The following is a 17,135-nucleotide window of genomic DNA, read 5'->3' as shown; positions in this document are numbered from 1 at the left end:
GGAGAAGTATCAAAGAAAAAAGCCTGAACAGAATAAAAACCTTTATTCTGATTTGTAAACATTAACAGGCCATCTTGGCTCTAGCAGATGGACCTGGGACAAGTATGGCTTCTGAGAGGGTCCCAGGGTCTCATTCACCCCTGGGAGCAAAGCTGGTAGATATGGCTTCAGAGGGAGGTAGAGGGTGTGAAGGTGGAATATAGGCACATAGACAAACAGCAGTACTAACAACACATTACCAACACATTAGAAAGTGCAGAGGGGAGACACCCTCCAAATTCCCTCCTCCTCCCCCAGAGCTAGTCCCTTCTTCCAGAGAGCCAATCAATGAAGGTCAACCACAAGAATGAGGAAGCAACGATTACAGAGGAGACTTCTATCTTTACAGGTAGAAAAGTACGGGCTGAGCTCTACCCTCAGTCCTAAGGGATGGAGGTATTCAAGTCAGCCCGTCTCCAATAGGGCTCTTGCACAGGCAGCACCTGAGACCCTGGGAGAGGAGGAAGCTCTCCCCTAGCAGCAGCAGCTATAGCACTTTTTTCCACCCACACCCCAGTTCTCCAAAGCCACGGGCCCATGGCCCATAGCCTGTCTCCCATAAGCTGGTCAGGCTCAGGGCTGAAGTCACTGACAGGCCCGGAGCCTCTCCAGATGATAGCAGTCCTCCTCCTTCCCAGCATCAGTTATGTCTGAATTGAGCCAGGCAGGTCCAGCCAGTCACTTTCACTTTCACACTTAGTCCGGTTTTGAAAAAACTGCTTGATGAGCTTCTGGGCCTCTTCTTTCACTACAAATAGATGGAAGGGTGAGGCCGCGTCTCCTGCCCACAGGGTGCTTCCCCTCAGTCTCCCAAAGCAAGGCCCAGGGCACTCACCACTTCCCCAAGGAGGCGTCTTCTGGGTCAGCAAGTGGGAAAGGTGGCGGGCAAACCCTTTAAATAATTCCTGGGAAGCCAGAAGCCAGAGAAAAAGGTGATAAGCCTCACCATCTCCCCAAACTACCCACGAACCCCTCACCTGGGGAACATTCCCTTTCTGTAGCCCGGGGAGGGAGTGACAGACCTCAAGGAAGGGAAGCTGCCCACCCTCAGGACTATTCCTCATCTCCCCGCACCTCCCGGTCCTAACACCTGTGTACTAAGGGCACTGGAGGAGGAAGGGGTTTACACTCCCTACCTTGGACACAAACTTGCCCTCCTTGTAGAAAGGGGTCAGGTATTTGACTACAATGTCTGCAGTCTCCTTCAGAGAGACACCTGAAGTCCTGGGTCTTGGGTCTAGGAGCCGGGTAAGGCCTTGGTTCTCTATACTCTGGTCAAAAATCACTTCTTTTTTGGAAGGGTTGCTGATCTTGACCTCAGGGGGTATCAAGATGGAGGGTTTAGATGTAGGTCGAGGCTTCTTCTGGGTCTGCTCCTCTGGAATCTCCTGGGCCTGGAATCCCACAGTGGACCTGTCAACTCTAGGTTCCATTTCTTCATCAGACAAGAATTAGACCTGAGCTAACCTCAATCTTGGTCCTTCAGGGCAGAAGCATAACCAGCTTGGGGATCTCAAATTAACTCTAAAGACTCTAGCAGACCCTCCAAAAATCCTTTAGCAAATTTCTGGCAGCTGACTCCCTCCCCCATTCTCCTTGTCCCAGCCTATCTTTAGGCAGGAGAGACTGAGTTCTAGAATGATACCTGAGGGGATCTGGACCGTTTCCTTGGCCGGTAGTCCTCTGCAAGGATGGGCTGGACCTCAGATTTGACCTTGATGCTAAGTGGGGAAGTTGGGGGAAAAGAAAGTGGGTGTCCTGGTTCTTTCCACAAGTTCCTCCTCAAACCTCAGCAGTCTCAGTTTAGGGCTTTCATTCCACCCTCCCAGTCACTATGAGTAGTTCTCTCCACCCTCCACTCCTGCTCAGAAAAGTGATGATGAGTTTACTCTTAGTGATTTTGGAGGTCTCTAAGCTTTTGAGGTGCTTAGCTTCCTTACCTTGATTCCAGCTCACCAGGGGGCTCTACCTGGCTCAGGGCAGACAAATGCCTTAGGGCTCTGTCCTCCTCCATTATACTATTTCCCAGAGCTAATTCAGATTCCTGAGTCCTTTCAGGAGAGGGCCTCAAGTCCACTGTTTGCAAGGATGATGGGCCAGGCTGGGGTGGGCTCTTTGCCCCTTGGTGAGAGAAGAACCGGGTTATCTCCTGAGAATTCTTTGCTGCCTTGGCCAGCAACTGCTGCTTCTTGCTGGCCTGAGACTTGATGACAGGCTGGTCCCCAGGGGATCTTTTAGCTTTCTTTTCAGGCAATGGTCCACTTCTTTCAAGGCCTTCCCCAAGAACTATCTGCTCTGGGAAGGGGTCTGCCTTCTTTTCGGGCTGGGAGGTGTCTCTTGGGCAAGGTTGGTCTCCTCCTTCTGGACCAACAGATGGTACCTGTTCATCAACCAAGGGTCTCTGCAAGAGCTCAGCGGCTGTTTGGAAGGGCTTGGAGCCTGTCCGGAAGCCAGCTCCTATCCGCTTTGATTTGAACTATGAAAAGAAGATAACGCAGGAGTCTGACTATCAGGATCCCATCCAACCTGCTAATTGGCCCTACCTGCTGTAGTCCTGTCAAGCTTTTCCCTTATGGGGAAGAAGGAAACAATATAGAGGACAGGAAGAAAGAAGATAGCACCTTTTGGAAGGATAGAATCCTTTCCTTAGCAGGGCCCAAGGAATCAGGGTTATATTATCACAAAGAAAAGATGGAGGCAGTTTTGAAAGTGATAAATGAGGTACCTCGGGATGCCTCAAATGAGAAGGGGACATATCATGAGAGAAGTGGATAAAATCTTTTCTTTATTAACAAAGCACATACTGAGTGGTGTCATGAACACATCTGTTTCTGGTTCAGTGCCATGAAGCCTACTAAACCAAACAAGGTGCCTTCATTAATCCCTCTCCATCCCACTCACTGAATATACTTGAGAGGCTGGTCGGATGTCTTCTTCAAGCAGCACAATCTGGGCCTGGTGGTTCTGGTCCCCACCATCACCAGAAGGATAGAGCTTGCCATCACTGGAGGCTTTGTGGATTTCTGCCACCTTGGGGCCAAAAAAGGGAAGAGATGAGTATAGAATACAGCATATCATTCCAATCGTCTTGCAATTAAGAAAGCAAAAAATCCCAAGTGATCTGTGATCTGTCAAGATGCCATCTGATAGAAAGAATGGTTTACATGGACACTCTGTTCAAGCCCTGGTGCTCACAAGGCAGAAGTAATCAGCTGGGAAGAATCAAAGAAAAGAGGCTACTTTGTAAAAAGGGGGTTCCAATTGTCCTAGGGTCAGGGACCTTAAAGGGCTCAGAGCTAAACCAGGCAGTCTTCCTCTTCCCTAGGGTCCCATGCTCTTCACTGATATGCCTACCTTTTTCAATACATTGGCCTTGTACAGATTGGCCATCTTAGTACTTTGGAACGCCTCATACTCCAGCTCCACTGCACGGGCCTTCTGGTCAGTCCTGTGTGTGCATATGTGGAAATGTCAGGGAGAGTTGTGGCCAGCTCCCAAGTCCCCTTATAGTACTGTGACCAGAAGAGGTCTTTACACTGCCCCTGACTCCCCCAAGGCATGCCCTGCATATATGTGCAGTAGAGGGTCACGGTCAGTCCTTGAACTTCCCCCATGGAAGGTCACTGCTGGGTGGTCATCCACCTGATTTCTATGGCTGAGGTCTCCAGGCAAGTGTAGACCAAGGCAGGAGGACAGAGCATGAAACAGACTTTCTGACTATGGTCCAAGTGGATCTGGTATCTGGGACAGGCCACAGGGGCCGTGAGGAGGAGAGATCCCAGGGAGGACCCTCTCCTTCCTTTCTCTGTCCACAGGGCTGGCTCTTTCAATTAGTCCAGCTTTAGTCAAGGTCTCCCCCTAGTGGAGCAATTGGGAAATAAACTTTACTTAGGACATCTTGCCAGCTTGGTGGAGGTGGATTGGTGGTGAGGAGTCTAGGATGGGAATGGTCTCTCCTCGGTGAGGAGGGCCACAGGTGGCTCTCCCTGGATACCACAAAGACTTAAAATTTATGAGCTTCTAGCCTCTCTGCAGGCTGAATATAAAGGAAAAAAGTGCAGATGGCTGTGATTCCTGTTATTATGAATCCTACCTCTCAGCAGGGCAGACCGTGTGCAGATTGTTGCTCAGGGCCTCTTCCAACATCTTCAAGCAGTGTTCCCGAGCCTGTTACCCGAGAACCGGGAAGAAAGGAGAGTCAGACAAATCCAGGCAGCTGCTAGAGGGGCAGGAAGGGCCAGCAAGCAGGCCTATTCCTCACCTTCACAGTAAGTCGGGGAATCTTCCTGCTGGAGGCTTCCTTTAGGGGACAGTCATCATCTGGAGATGGAATGGAAGGGTCTGGAGGAAACAGGCTCTCTCCTCATTGCCCATGACCTAAGACCTGGGGTTCCTGTTCCTTCAGTCTTTCCCCTGAATTCCCTACTTACCCAGCTCTGGGGCCAATCATACACCCACCTGGGGGGATGAACTCCTCTTTCTTGGGTTCTTTACCCTATGGAAAGATACAGTGAACTCATCAAGCCTTCTTGTACCTTTAGCCTACAGTGGACATCTCCTAACCCAGCAACTGAAGAGGTCAGAAGGGCAAGAAATTTCTTTTCTAGCTGTTGGCCACACCTTGGGTGACTTAACCCTTTCAGTTCTGCAAGGGTGGGTGCCATCTTCTGAGCCACACTTAGGACATCTCTTGCCAACTTCTTGGCAGCCATCTTGCTACCAAAGGAATATCATTCATGTCTCTTTCCCTCTGTTCAGTTTGATATCAAATTCATACTACCATGGCTACCAAAAAGGGTGTATCAATCTATTTCTTTTTTTTTTTTTGGCTGAGGCAATTAGGATTAAGTGACACCCCCGGGAACACACAGCTAGGAAGTGTTAAGTGTCTGAGACCAGATTTGAATTCAGATCCTCCTGACTTCAAGGCTGGTGCTCTGATTACTGCGCCACCTAGCTGCCCCTCAATCTATTTCTTTATGGCTCCATTCATCATCCCTGTAATTTTCTAAACCAAAACAGTCCCTTGGCCACTGTTCCTCTATTAGAATGTAAACTCCTCGAAGGCAAGAACTGTATTCTCTTTCTAATATTTACACAACCAGTGCTTGCCTTCATTTCAGGGCAGTGTCCTGTACTATCAACTTAGGGCGACAAAAACCAGTCAAATGAGACATTTCTCCATGCTCAACCTCCAGTTTTTACCTTTCGAAGGTTCATCTGATTCCGGTAGAAAAGGCTCCACTCCCGTTTTTGGGCTTCATCGCTGCCCTCGGCTCCATTGCTTTCTGAGTCCTCATCGTACCTGAATGTCAAGCTGAGAGTGAGGATCTCCAGTCCCAAGCTGGCTTCCTCCACCCTCCTCACAGCAACCTCCGTGGTCATCTGGCAAGGTTTCCCCAACAAGCCTCCCTGAAGTCCACGGCCCAGGCTAGCCAAGGCAACATGAGACTGCAAGTACTGCCCAGCACGACCAGTTACAGGATCCAGGAACTAACGAGTTGGAAAATCCCTTGCCTGGGCCAACAATACTGAGGAAAATGAACAGAGCTTCCTCAAAATGGGCTAGGATGCTCTTCCTCCCTCCACCACCTGCAGGCTACCAAGCTCCCCTTACCTGCCAAAGCCGTCATAGCCCCTACGGCCACCCTCATACAGCTCTGAGTCAGAGTCATTCCCACGAGAGCTTCTGATTTGTGTCTTACTCCAGCTACCGCTCCTCTCCAAAGCGTCGAGCTGCTTCCTAACAGCCCCAGGGTTCTTGCAATGGTCACAGCCTTTGGAGCAGGAAGGGGGTGCATCCCCAAAATACTTGGCAATGGCAGCATGGCGGCACCTGGAACAGGTAATAAAGGTAAAGACTGGGAGGAGGCAGGAATCTGGGCTGTATTTAACAAGTCAAATGCCATACTGTGGAAGATATATGTAGTATTTAAGGGGAAACCACTTGAGGGTCATTTATACATTCAAAAAACATGGAATGAAGTTACTATGAGGGGGAGAAAGGTTAATGAGACATCCTTCCTGTTTTATAAGGACTTATATTTTTGTGGGAGAGATAAGGTATGCATACAAATAGCCCTAATACAAAGCAGTATTAAAAAAATGCCATCCAAGGAGCATTTATTTCAATGAAGTACTAGGAAGGAAGGGCTGGAAGCAAAGTGCCAATGTGCAGAGACTTCCTGAACTCAAAGTAACCCAATTTGGGGTCTTGCCAGAAACAAACAGCAAGGATATGTGCCCAGGGATAACCTGTACCATTTATATTTTGCAGGAATGTGGACTCTAAGAACTTCAGTCCAAAGATCTGAATTCCTGGCAGCTTCCTTTTAGGAAGTCATCCCATTAGGCCAAGATCTGTAAATGCGACTCCATTAAGGCCTGCTCAAAGCAAGAGAAACAACTTAATTCAAAAACGTGTGTGTGTGTGTGTGTGTGTGTGTGTGTGTGTGTGTGTGTGTGTATTTAGGTAGTTTTGAATAGTAGCTTTACAAAAATATAAACAAACTTTAGGGGCAAGGAACAGGATTCTTTCTTCTGCAGTCCCAGCCCCACCCTTTGACTGTCTCTCTTTCCAAAACCTTTTCTGTCTAAGGCTTTGCCCTTAAAGCTCTTGGCTATCCTATTGGGAACAGATACAGGCTTCTTTAACTTTTGGAATAAGGTCCTATTTCTCCAGAGAATCCTCAGATTCTGAATTAGGAACAGAGAACCAATCTTTGGGACACATGCAAAGGCCTGGGAAAGGGACACACACGCTATCTTTTAAAAGAGCCATTGTTGAAGAACATTAATGCACTGTTAGTAGAGCTGGGAACTGATCCTGACATTCTGGAAAACAAGTGAACTATGCCTAAAATGTTATCAAACTGTATATACCCTTTCACCCAGGGATACCATTGGGATACCTCCTTGGAAGAGATTAAAAAGAAAGAAAGAAAAAAAGAAAAGGATCCATATAAACAAAACTACTCATTGTAGCAATCTTGGTGGTGGCAAAGAATGATGCCCATGTATTGAAGAATGAATGAACAAATGATGGAATATGAATGTAATAAAATTCACTGTGGCACAAAAAATGAGAAGAAATACTATTTCAGAGTCCTGCATTATGAAATGAGGCAGAGTGAAGTAAGCAAAACTAGGGGAACTATTCATACAATATTCACAACACTGTAAAGACAGACTACTTTAAAAGATTTCATAACTCTGACAAATACAATGATTACTCACAATTTCACAAAAATAATGATGACACTTATTACCCATCTCCTGTCAGAGAGGTGATAGAATGGGAAGAAAATGAAACATTTATTTTTTGGACATGGCCAATACAGTAATTTATTTTTCTTTCTTTCTTTTTTCTCCCCCAAAGGAAGAAGATGGAAAAAAGAGAAAAATATTTTTTGTTCATTGAAAATAAATTTTTAAAAAGCTGTTGTTGGGCTTTTGGAACATAATCCTAGGCTATCACTCTGCTTTCAAACAATATATTGATTAAGACAAAGAAGGGGGAACAGAGGCAGAACTGCTAGGCTGCTGCCTACGTACATGGATGTATTCATTGTAGGTCTCTGCCCCATCACAGGTGAGAGTTTTCTGGACAGTGGGATGACTGTGCTGTTCTCCCTAAATCTAGTGGCTAAGCAGTATTTCCACAAAGAAGGCTCTTTCCACCACTCCCATCACCACTGAGCTCTGACTCACTGAGGTTTTGTCTTCAGAAAAAGGGCCCCTTTGACAGCTGGGCAGAGTGGGTCCACATTCAATTCCTCTCTCTGCCCTGGGGACTGCTTGGCCTGCCACTGTGGCATGACAGCCAAATGTTAAAAGGCTCCATCCCCTCAATTCAAAAGGACTCACCCTTGAGACTGGGGGTGGGGGATGAGATCAGGGAGATAGGAATGTGGGGCAATGAGCCCCACTGTACATGATGGAAATTTCCTTAGCCTACTTAGACCCTGAGGAAAAAAAAGCCACTCAAATTGATTTGTTTTTGTTTCTGTTTTTTTGCTCTTGAGTTTCAGTTAGGAAAAGGAAGAGGTCACTGAGGAGCCTGAAGATGACACTAAGGATTCTAGGCCTAATCTGATAAAAATAAAATAGAAAGGACTTTCCTGGGCACTAATCCCTTTATTATTACAGTCACACTACATGGTAAGCTGTTGCCTTCGGTCAGACTTCCGAGGAAACTACCTATTTTCCTCTATTGGAAGGACCTTCTGAATCATATAGGGATACCACAGCACCATTTATACATCTGCTAATCTTAGGGTTAGATAAAAATGTGGAGGATATAGAGTCCAGATTTTCACTCATGTCCTTTAATCCTGAGTAATCACAAGAGCTAAAAGGAGGTCTTTCCCAGGGATCTGTGAGGATAAACTGCTTTGGAGAAACAAGACAGACAGATTAAACATGGGTGGTCTGAGCAATCTACTTATTCCAATGCTCTAACTTTCCTAAAAGAGTGGTCTAAGCTAGGCAAAAAGGCAAAGGGGGTCTGGTAGGCAAAAAGAAGGGGATCTGGCAAAAAATAGAGAAGTAAACCCATCCCCAGGTGGAGCCTGTTCTCTGGGCATCTCACTTCTTTCCCCACCCTGTCTGAGGTGAAATCCCTCGGGTTGTCTTTAGCAAGAGAATTCTAGGAACTGCTCTGATCTAATCAGAGTGAAACAGTTCAAGTCAACATCCCGAAGTGGGCAGGCCCAGCCAGACCCCAGAACAGCTCACCACAAAATGGGCACAGGAAGCAGTGCAGCAGAAGAGAGGCGGTTCTTCACCTCTTCCCTCTGCTTTCCTCTGTCCCCTCTCCCCCCACTCAGACAGGCTGTGGATCCAAGTAAATGAAATGTAAAATCCAAGTTCCCAGCAAGTGTGAGATGCCTGTGCTGGGGGAGTAGCCACCACCAGCTGGCTCTGCCCCTTCCCTCCCCCTTCCCCTGTAATCTGAAACTTCACATCTCCTGGACAACCAACAACAAAAAAGCCAAGGCAGAGAGAGCAGCTGGTTGTCAGCAGGAGAAAAGAGCTCCTCTGAGTGGATCTCAGGGAAGTGGAGCTGGGAGAGAGACGCCAGAGAGGGGCAGGATGAGGTGAAGGCCCGACGGCAGAAGAGAGCCGCACTCTCCTGGGGTAAGGCTGGGCAGGCGCGCTTCTCAGGGCTCAGAGGCAAACTGGGGACAGGCAATTGTCCCAAGTCGGAGCCCTGAGTTCAGTGGTGCTGACTGCAGGCTGGGAGGAGGGGGGGGGGCTACAAGATGTCCTTCAGGAGGGAGAGAACAAGGGGCCACCAAAGTCTGTGAAGGATCAGTGAGTGCCAAAGGACCCCACGACCACTCCCACAGTCACACTGGTGGCTCCAACTCCCTCCTTTCTTGATTAAGGTGTTGGGCGCTGGTTTGGAAGAAGGTAAAAATCGTGAAACATTGTTGGGGGCGGGGGAGGGTGGCTGATTTTCTCCTTTCTTTGGCCCACTTTGCTTTGCTGAACTGCAGGTAAGAGCAAGTGCAGGAATCACCTCAACCTCAGCAGAGTGGGATGCACTGGGGCCCGCAGACACCTAAGGGATGTCTGCAGGTTAGTTAGAGAATCTCTACTATTTAGGAGAGCTTACTATCAGTAGTAGGTTAAGAAGTCCCAAATGAAAGATGTGCAGTGGAAAACCCATTGGACTGCTTTCTGAATGACCAAAATACCTTTCTCACAGCAGAGCCCTTCCTTTCATTCTCCCAGCTAAGGAGACTCTCCTAGCTTGGGCTCAAGGGCTGGCATTCACCAGACAAGCTTCCCCAGTTAGCCAACTCTGCTTCTGGTATCTAGCTGTCCTTCCTTTTTTGTTCTGGCAGCAAAAGACCCAGACCCACTTCCCTCCCCTCACAACCAGCGTGCCAGTGCCTTAGAGGGGCAGTGGTTGGGAAAGGAGAGAAACCCAACTCTCCTGGTCTGCTGCCAGGCCTGTTTTCTCATCATGGGTGCCTCACCCTGGGCACCACTCCCCCACTTGGGGGAGAGAAAGCAGGGGCCTCAGGAACAGCCTGGACATGGGAGATTCAAGCTTAAGATAGTGGCAGCTTGTGAGGTACAGGCCTTGAAGTAGCCCTCTCAGGCAGCACAGAGGAGTCCTAGCCTGGGAGCAAATCTCTTGGCTGAGAGCCCTAATGAGTAAAGGCTGCATCCTCCCCAAGCCCTAGGAATGAACACACACACACCCCTTAACCTGTGTCGCTTTTCTAGTTCCTTTTTTCTCCAAAGCAACAGAGCTGTTTTCCAATAGGAAAGAATAACAACTAGGGAAAAGTGGAGACCAAGGAATAGGCCAAGTGTTCTTGGCACTGCTGAGGGGATGGGATATAGCCAAGGTTTCTTCCACCAGCAGTTGAGAAGAAAACTTCTGCAGCAATGGGAACCACGTGGTCAACTGAGGGAAACGACTCTCGGTCAGAGTTTCAGGGAGCCTGACAGGAAGGGACGCAGGGTACTGATGACAAAAAAAGCCATCGCTCTCTCTGTCTCCATTGAGATACTGCCACATGGAAACCGCTAACTAAAACCACTCTTCCATGAGGGGTTCTGACTTCCTGCATGGGACGGGTTCTCAGCTGTCAAAACTTGCTCCAGGGGAACCACTGGGACACACAATGCAGCCCTGAACCCACGACAGCTCTGAGACAGGGAACCTTCCTCCTTAGTGTCTGATGCTGGGGGTAGGCGGCTGCTCCTAATTTTCCAGTCTCTCCCAATCCTGAAAGAGCACTGAATCAAATGAGTAGGAACAGATGAGAATGTGAGTATCAACTCCCTACTCTCAAGGAATAGTCAGGCAGCACATGATGGGAACAGACTATTCCAGCATGTGCCGGAAATGTACACTTTACATAATAACAACAATAATGGCTAGCCTGAAGATGAAACCTCAGAGAGCTGAGAGCTCTTTGGAAGAGAGAGAAAAGGAGAGAGGGAGGAAGGGAGGGGGAGAGGGGGAGAAAGAGAGAGAAAGAGAAAGAGAGAGAGGAGAGAGCGCACTAATTCTGGCAGTTGTGCTAGCAGCTGGGAATATTTAGGGGCTCACTGAGAAGCACTGGTCAGAACACATGCCACAGATGACAGTCACCTGATGACTGCTCCTTACATTGGGAAACTAGAGACCAAGAGCATTAGTAACTACTCTTTAAATAGCCTGCTAGAAAATATGGGACACATGGATGGGAGTGCATGTTTGTGTACATTTTTTGCATTCTCTTGATATCTACTTGGAAGCCTTCTTCCTTTCAGGGGGGCAAGAACAAAGTGAAGGTCACTGGATGGACTCCTTTTGCTTTCTTGGAAATAATGGCTGCTACAATTTTCCACTGGTTTTCAGCATTCCCACAGCAGTTTACTTATTCATGAGCTGGTCAGTCCTTTGAGCAGATGTTGGCATTAATCAGTGGCTGCTTGGAGCTTCTGACCTTATTCCTTTTTTTCCCCTGAGGTAATTAGGATTAAGTGACTTGTCCAGGGTCACCCTGCTAGGAAGTGTTAAGTGTCTGAAGCCAGATTTGAACTCAGGTCCTCCTGACTTCAGGGCTGGTGTGCCTTTTTTTTTTTTTTTAATAGTATTTTTTTCCAAATACATGTAAAGAGAGTTTTCAAAATTCATCTTTGCAAAACCTTGTGTTCCAAATTTTCTTCCCCTTCTCTAGGAAGCAAGCAATCCTATATAGACTGAACCTGTATAATTCATCTAAACATACTTCCACATTCATAATGCAGCATAAGAAAAAATCAGATCAAAAGGGAATGGGAAAAAAAAAAACATGATAAAAGGGAAAAAAAAATCAAGCAAACAAAACAACATCATCAAAAAGGTGGAAACTATTATGCTTTGATCCACAGTCTCCACAGTTCTTTCTCTAGATGCTCATGGCACTTTCCAGAACAAATTTGTTGGAATTGCCCTGGGCTACCTAATTGTTAAAAAGAGCCAACTCCATCACAGTTGATCATCAGATAATTGTGTTGTTACAGTGTGTGCAATGTCCTTGGTTCTGCTCACTTCACTCAACATCAGTTCATATAAATCTTTCCAAGCTTTTCTGAAATCAGCCTGCTCATCATTTCTTATAGAGCAATTATATTCCATTACATTCAGCCATTTCCCAACTGATGGGCATCCACTCAATTTCCAGTTCCTTACTACTTTTCATTCTCGGAAGGATCCAGGAGGCCAATCTGCATTTCTTCTTTAAAGAAAGTGAAGAGACTAGCTGCACAGTGAGGCAAGGGATCTGGATGCACTATGTTCTCAAGCTCTTGAGCTACCCTGACTACTCCAAAAAGATCCTCTGGAGTAGACTGCTGTCCATACAAAACGCCTTTCTGCTGTCCAAAGTATAGCCCACTGGGCAGGTCTTTTGGCATGGCAACCCAGATCTTTAAAGACATTTTTGAACATAATCAAAGGCTACGCTAATGATCATCTACAGGAAATGGCAATCAACAGAGGCAGAAGCATGAGCAAAGATAGAGGGGATCTACCATAAAGGATAGAGAAGGGGAAAGGCAGTCAGCTCTTGCTCCCTAGCCAGATCATATCCAGCATAGTGTCTAAGTTCGAATTCACAGCCAAGGCTCCTAGAATGAAGTTGTCTATTTAGGGACAAACAACAAGGCCAAGTGGGCTTAATCAACTATGAGGAAATATGGCTGAGGAGCGGCATCAGAGAATGCACCACAATCCAACTGACAGACACTCCAATCCTGTGCCAAGCAGAAACAAGAGAGGCCAAAAACCAGCTAGGTGTCGGCTCCTGTCTCCAATTGCTTCTTGCCTACATCCTTCGGTGTAATAGGTCTGGGCAGGGTACTGGACTGAAATAGGGCTCTGTTCTCAGGTTTCCAGCAGGGCAACACTGATCTCCAAAACACTCCTTCTTCCCCAAAGGAAAATACCTTCCCACAGATCTTACTTTAGTTTTCTGGCTAGGCCCTGGAGATGCTCCAGGCTCCCAGAGGCTACTATGAATAAGAATGAGCCTTGCTGGTAGTGGCTGGGAGAGGCTAAACAGCTATTTATCTAAGGGTGTTTTCCTCCATGTCAGACAGGAAGGAAGGACTGGCACTAATCAAACCAGCCCCTGTAATTGAGACTTGAAAGACTGGAATTTAAACCCCAGCCCCAAGATAGAAAACCTCTTTGTGGCAACTAGAAGGACAAATTGTCACCCATCCTCTTCTCCTTGTGAGAGCACAGGATGCAAGGAAAAGTGATAAGAGGAGTCCTCAGCAATGAGAACAAGAGCTTAGAGCTGCTGAAAGCCTGGGTAGAGCCATTTTGGCTTAGACGCTTAAAAACATGGGTATGCTTTAGTTTTTTAAGTCTTTGGAAAAAAGACTTAATCACCCTTCACAAAAAGATCAACACTAACTGAATTCCTAAAAGAGCACATTCTTGGGAGATCTGTATTCTTTTTCTCCCTATTGTTCCCAGGAAATGATGACATTCAATAATCCATGAGCCAAATGTCCTTGTTCACTTCCAATGCTTTACTTCTGGGGAAAAAATTCCATTCCTACTTCACTAATAGGACCAAGGAGAGCCACCTGTCACTTAATGTTAAGATGTTGAAGTGTGGTTCTGCCAGTTGGAAGTATAAGACAGAACCAAGAAGTGCTGTCCAGAGACAAAGGAATGCAACAGCAATGTCCAGTTAGTACACAAACACATCCACATCCTTGAATGACTATCAGGTTGCTTCAGGACCACAGCTGGAGGCTTATCCTTATGACTGAGTTCACCAATTGGACTCCCATTAGCAGAGTAGGAGTAGAACTCTTCTCCTAGAAGGAAACCTTTGGAAAAGAACAAGGGAATTCTGTACATGCATCACTGAATTTCATCACTCAGGGGATAAGTCTGGGGAGGAAAAGGGTCTAGATCTCCCAGCCAGGGAGGGGCTAAACCAAGCAGGTAAATGCCTGATCAACTCCCCATGTGACCCAGGAGGGAAAGGATGGCTGAGACCTGACAAACTTGTTCTGTGAGTGAGATATGGGGCAGTCCGATGTGGAGGGTGGGTAGAAGGCAGATCTCTGGTGCTCCCGAGTTGTATGGAGGCACTGTGCTAACTCACTCCAGCCTCTCTGTCTTTCTCAGTACAGGCTAGAAGGAGGTGTGGTGAGCATGGCAACCCAGAACTTTCTGCAGGAGATGCACTCGATGGGCCAGAAGTTCCTTCTTAAATTACAGAAGCTGCCTCAGGCCGAGCCCGTTGAGATTGCAGCCTTCTCTGTCATTCTCTTCTTCATTGGTAAGTTAGGGGACTTCAGGTTTCTTTGGCATCCAGATCTCTTAGCATCGAGAAACTGACAGCCAGCAAATGGGTTGAGTTGATGGCCTAGCCCCGGGTTGGCCCAAGGGAAGATTTGGGGGTAGAGGTCACAAAAAGATTTCTTTCAAGATTGTGTCTTCTAGAATGGAGGTAGCTAAGGGGAAACTTGAACTTGGTAATCAAAGAGTGAAGAGAAGTGAGGGCAGTCAGTCTGACAGCAGTGGAGGTGTGGCAATTTGGGGCAAGAGGCAAGAATAGGGAGACAGATGTAAGGAAAGAGGCCAGGGGTATATGGGAGGAGGAGCAGGGGTAGTAACCATAGTTAACAGAGAACAGATCTAGAACTAACTTTATTAGATTCTCCAACCTATAACTGGGAAATGAGGAGGAAGGAGAGGAAATAAGCATTTATATAGAACCTAATGTGTCCCAGCCACTGGGTTAAGTGCTTTACAAATATCCTCTCATTTGATTCTCACAATTTTTTGTGCTAGGTACCATTATTAACCCTATTTGATATACAATTTGAGGAAATGGAGGCAGCCAGAGGTGAGGTTCTTGCCCAGGGTCCCAGAGCTCCTAAGACTCTGAGGACAGATTTGAACTTGGGTTTTCCTGACTCCAGGCCCAGCACTCTCTCCACTGTGCCACCCTTATGACATCTCACCCAGATCTTTGAGGAGAGCAACACCCAGCCTGAAAGCTTCTCCAGGAGCAGAGAACTCATAAATAAGAGCTCTAGCTGCCCTAATGAACATGAGCTATGCCGCACAACTCTGGCGTGAAACGGAATGAAATGTTCCTTCGGAGCCAGAGAACTCTGGCCTGGTCTGGCTCCAAGGACCTTGAACCAGGCAGAGTCTAACTCCCTGCCTTGACCTTGCCCTAAAGTAACCTCAAAGTTTAAACCTTGTTTCCGGGTACCCTGGGCTGATCTTGGCCAATCACCCCTTGATTTTTTCTTCGGAAAAACCAAGGAATGCAGATTTCCTTTTCTTTCCTCCCTTCCCCCGTCCTCCCACCCTAGCCACGGTGCTGCTGTTATTGGTAATAGCCTGCAGCTGTTGCTGTACCCAGTGCTGCTCCCCTGACCAGAGAAGCAGGAAGATTCAGGTCCAGCCCATGACACCATCGTGAGAGGAGGCAGAGCAGAAGGCTGCCCAATCCTGCCAGGGCTTCTGGCCATGGCCCTGCAACAGGTGAGACAAGGGACAGACAGAGAGCTCCAGCTTGCTGAGAGGACCCACAACAGGCTGAGCTGCAGCCACTTAGGTAAAGGCCCCCCCCCAGCTCCGGCTCCAGATACGGACCTGACGACAAAAGTGGGGAGCCACTAGGTCCAGATGAACCTTCAGCTGAACAAGAGATGCCAAAGATAAGCCAACAGTGCCAGAGACTATGGACAAATGGTCTTCATTCCTTTCTTGGTCTGTGCCTTACCATAAAGAAAGGGAAGTAGGCCTGTCCCCAGGGCCTTGAGAAGGACAATCTCATTCTCAGCCATGGAAGAACTCAATTAATCCATACCAAAGAAGCAGCCAGATTGTATTATGATTAACATGTCTTGAAACCCATGTGAATGAGAAAATGCCTTTCTTCTAGGATGTGCTTTTGTCTTCTAAGTAAAAGTGCTATTAAGGTAACAGGTACCATGGAGTTTCAGGACTGGTCTATTAGTAGGGGAGAAGGAGGTTAAGAAGCTTCAAGGGAATTAATTGGTGCTGCCTTCTCTATCCTTTTCCTATACAAGTGCGCATGAAAACCACCCAAATAGAGGAATTAAGAACCATGTAGAAGGTTGGTTTGAATAAATGTGGAACAATCTGTTAAATAGTAAAAAGGCAGCAAAACTCAGATCAAATATAACAGAAGATATTGTCACCAAATTATTAAAATATAAATTCTTTTTGTTAACAAATGGTAAATACAAACGTGGGAAACGACAGTCACAATCATTCCATTTTGTCCTAATGTTTTCAGGGGAATGTGCTCTTGGGGGGACTGGTTTGCCCATTTGCTGTATCAAAGCCAAATATCCCAATGGAACAAAACATCTGTTAAAATAACACTCACTAGAGAAGGAATACAGATGAGGGTGGCTCAGAGGCATTCAGCTAGAACTAGGATTTCTATGGAACTCCTGTCTCATCTCCTATTTTCCCTCAACTGCAATGTAAGAAGGAGGCAACAAAAACATCTTGCCCAAACTTCAGAGATGAATGGAAGTGTCAATGGTCTCTTGCTACTTCTGGTCTCTAGATTTGGTCCTGAAGTCTTAAAAAGCAGTTTCAGAACTGGATCTAAAATTCAGCACACTACTTTCCCTCCTACCCTCAGCTAGTTTTCTGTTCCTATTCGAAGGAATTTTTCAGGTGGAAAAAGATATAAACACAGGATTGAAGGTGAAAGGAGGAAAGGGATTCCACAAATGGTGGGATTGCCAAGAGCATGTGATTTCTCGTTTTTTCAAGTCAATAATTACCCAAAGCCACCAAATGAAAAACATTTCTAATTTAGTTCCTTTTCTGTTCCTAGTCACTATCCTGGCTACCTGAGAATAAATACTTAACCCCACAGAGCTCTGCTACCTCTCCCTACTGCCTCTGTTTAGTCCAGGAACCTGGCTATGCTCACCAGATCAGGAAAGGCAAGCATTGTTTGCTGGTTTCACTTCCTGATTTTCATGCACTAGTTGGACAGGTTAAGACTAAAGACAATGGGAGGAACTATTTTCATCTGACACAAATATTTTCCTGCCCCTACCCCCCAACAGCCCAATAA

At 46.8% G+C, this 17,135-nt stretch overlaps 2 protein-coding genes across 4 annotated transcripts in view; one reads left to right on the top strand and one right to left on the bottom strand.

The window, feature by feature from the left end:
- Positions 1–24: 24 nt before the first annotated feature.
- RECQL5 (RecQ like helicase 5) overlaps positions 25–17,135 on the bottom strand; it is a 36,224-nt gene continuing 19,113 nt past the window's right edge. Inside the window, exons 9-20 of one of the 2 annotated variants that reach the window (XM_051995077.1) lie at positions 5,657–5,875; positions 5,245–5,344; positions 4,498–4,534; positions 4,301–4,359; positions 4,133–4,206; positions 3,394–3,487; positions 2,941–3,069; positions 1,980–2,515; positions 1,685–1,760; positions 1,176–1,433; positions 875–944; positions 25–787 (exon numbers count right to left, since the gene is read on the bottom strand). In XM_051995077.1, coding sequence (XP_051851037.1) covers positions 684–787; positions 875–944; positions 1,176–1,433; positions 1,685–1,760; positions 1,980–2,515; positions 2,941–3,069; positions 3,394–3,487; positions 4,133–4,206; positions 4,301–4,359; positions 4,498–4,534; positions 5,245–5,344; positions 5,657–5,875 — 1,756 coding nt within the window. In that variant the 3' untranslated portion in view covers positions 25–683. Of the gene's footprint in view, positions 788–874; positions 945–1,175; positions 1,462–1,684; positions 1,761–1,979; positions 2,516–2,940; positions 3,070–3,393; positions 3,488–4,132; positions 4,207–4,300; positions 4,360–4,497; positions 4,535–5,244; positions 5,345–5,656; positions 5,876–17,135 lie in introns of those variants that run through there. The other variant, XM_051995078.1, reaches the window with a different exon arrangement.
- SMIM5 (small integral membrane protein 5) lies at positions 8,772–16,309 on the top strand. 2 transcript variants are annotated; one of them, XM_051995085.1, is made up of 3 exons: positions 8,772–9,177; positions 14,185–14,333; positions 15,382–16,309. In XM_051995085.1, exons 2-3 carry the CDS (start codon positions 14,207–14,209, stop codon positions 15,489–15,491), a joined length of 237 nt encoding a protein of 78 aa, XP_051851045.1. In that variant the 5' UTR covers positions 8,772–9,177; positions 14,185–14,206; the 3' UTR covers positions 15,492–16,309. The 2 variants fall into 2 exon arrangements, with proteins under 2 accessions (XP_051851045.1, XP_051851044.1); XM_051995084.1 differs by having other exon boundaries at positions 14,180–14,333.

The sequence above is a fragment of the Antechinus flavipes genome, chromosome 4 (genome assembly GCF_016432865.1).
Source record: "Antechinus flavipes isolate AdamAnt ecotype Samford, QLD, Australia chromosome 4, AdamAnt_v2, whole genome shotgun sequence".
Taxonomy (NCBI): Eukaryota; Metazoa; Chordata; class Mammalia; order Dasyuromorphia; family Dasyuridae; genus Antechinus; species Antechinus flavipes.
The sequence above is the reverse complement of the archived record's forward strand: the minus strand, read 5'-3'. Positions and strand labels throughout refer to the sequence as shown.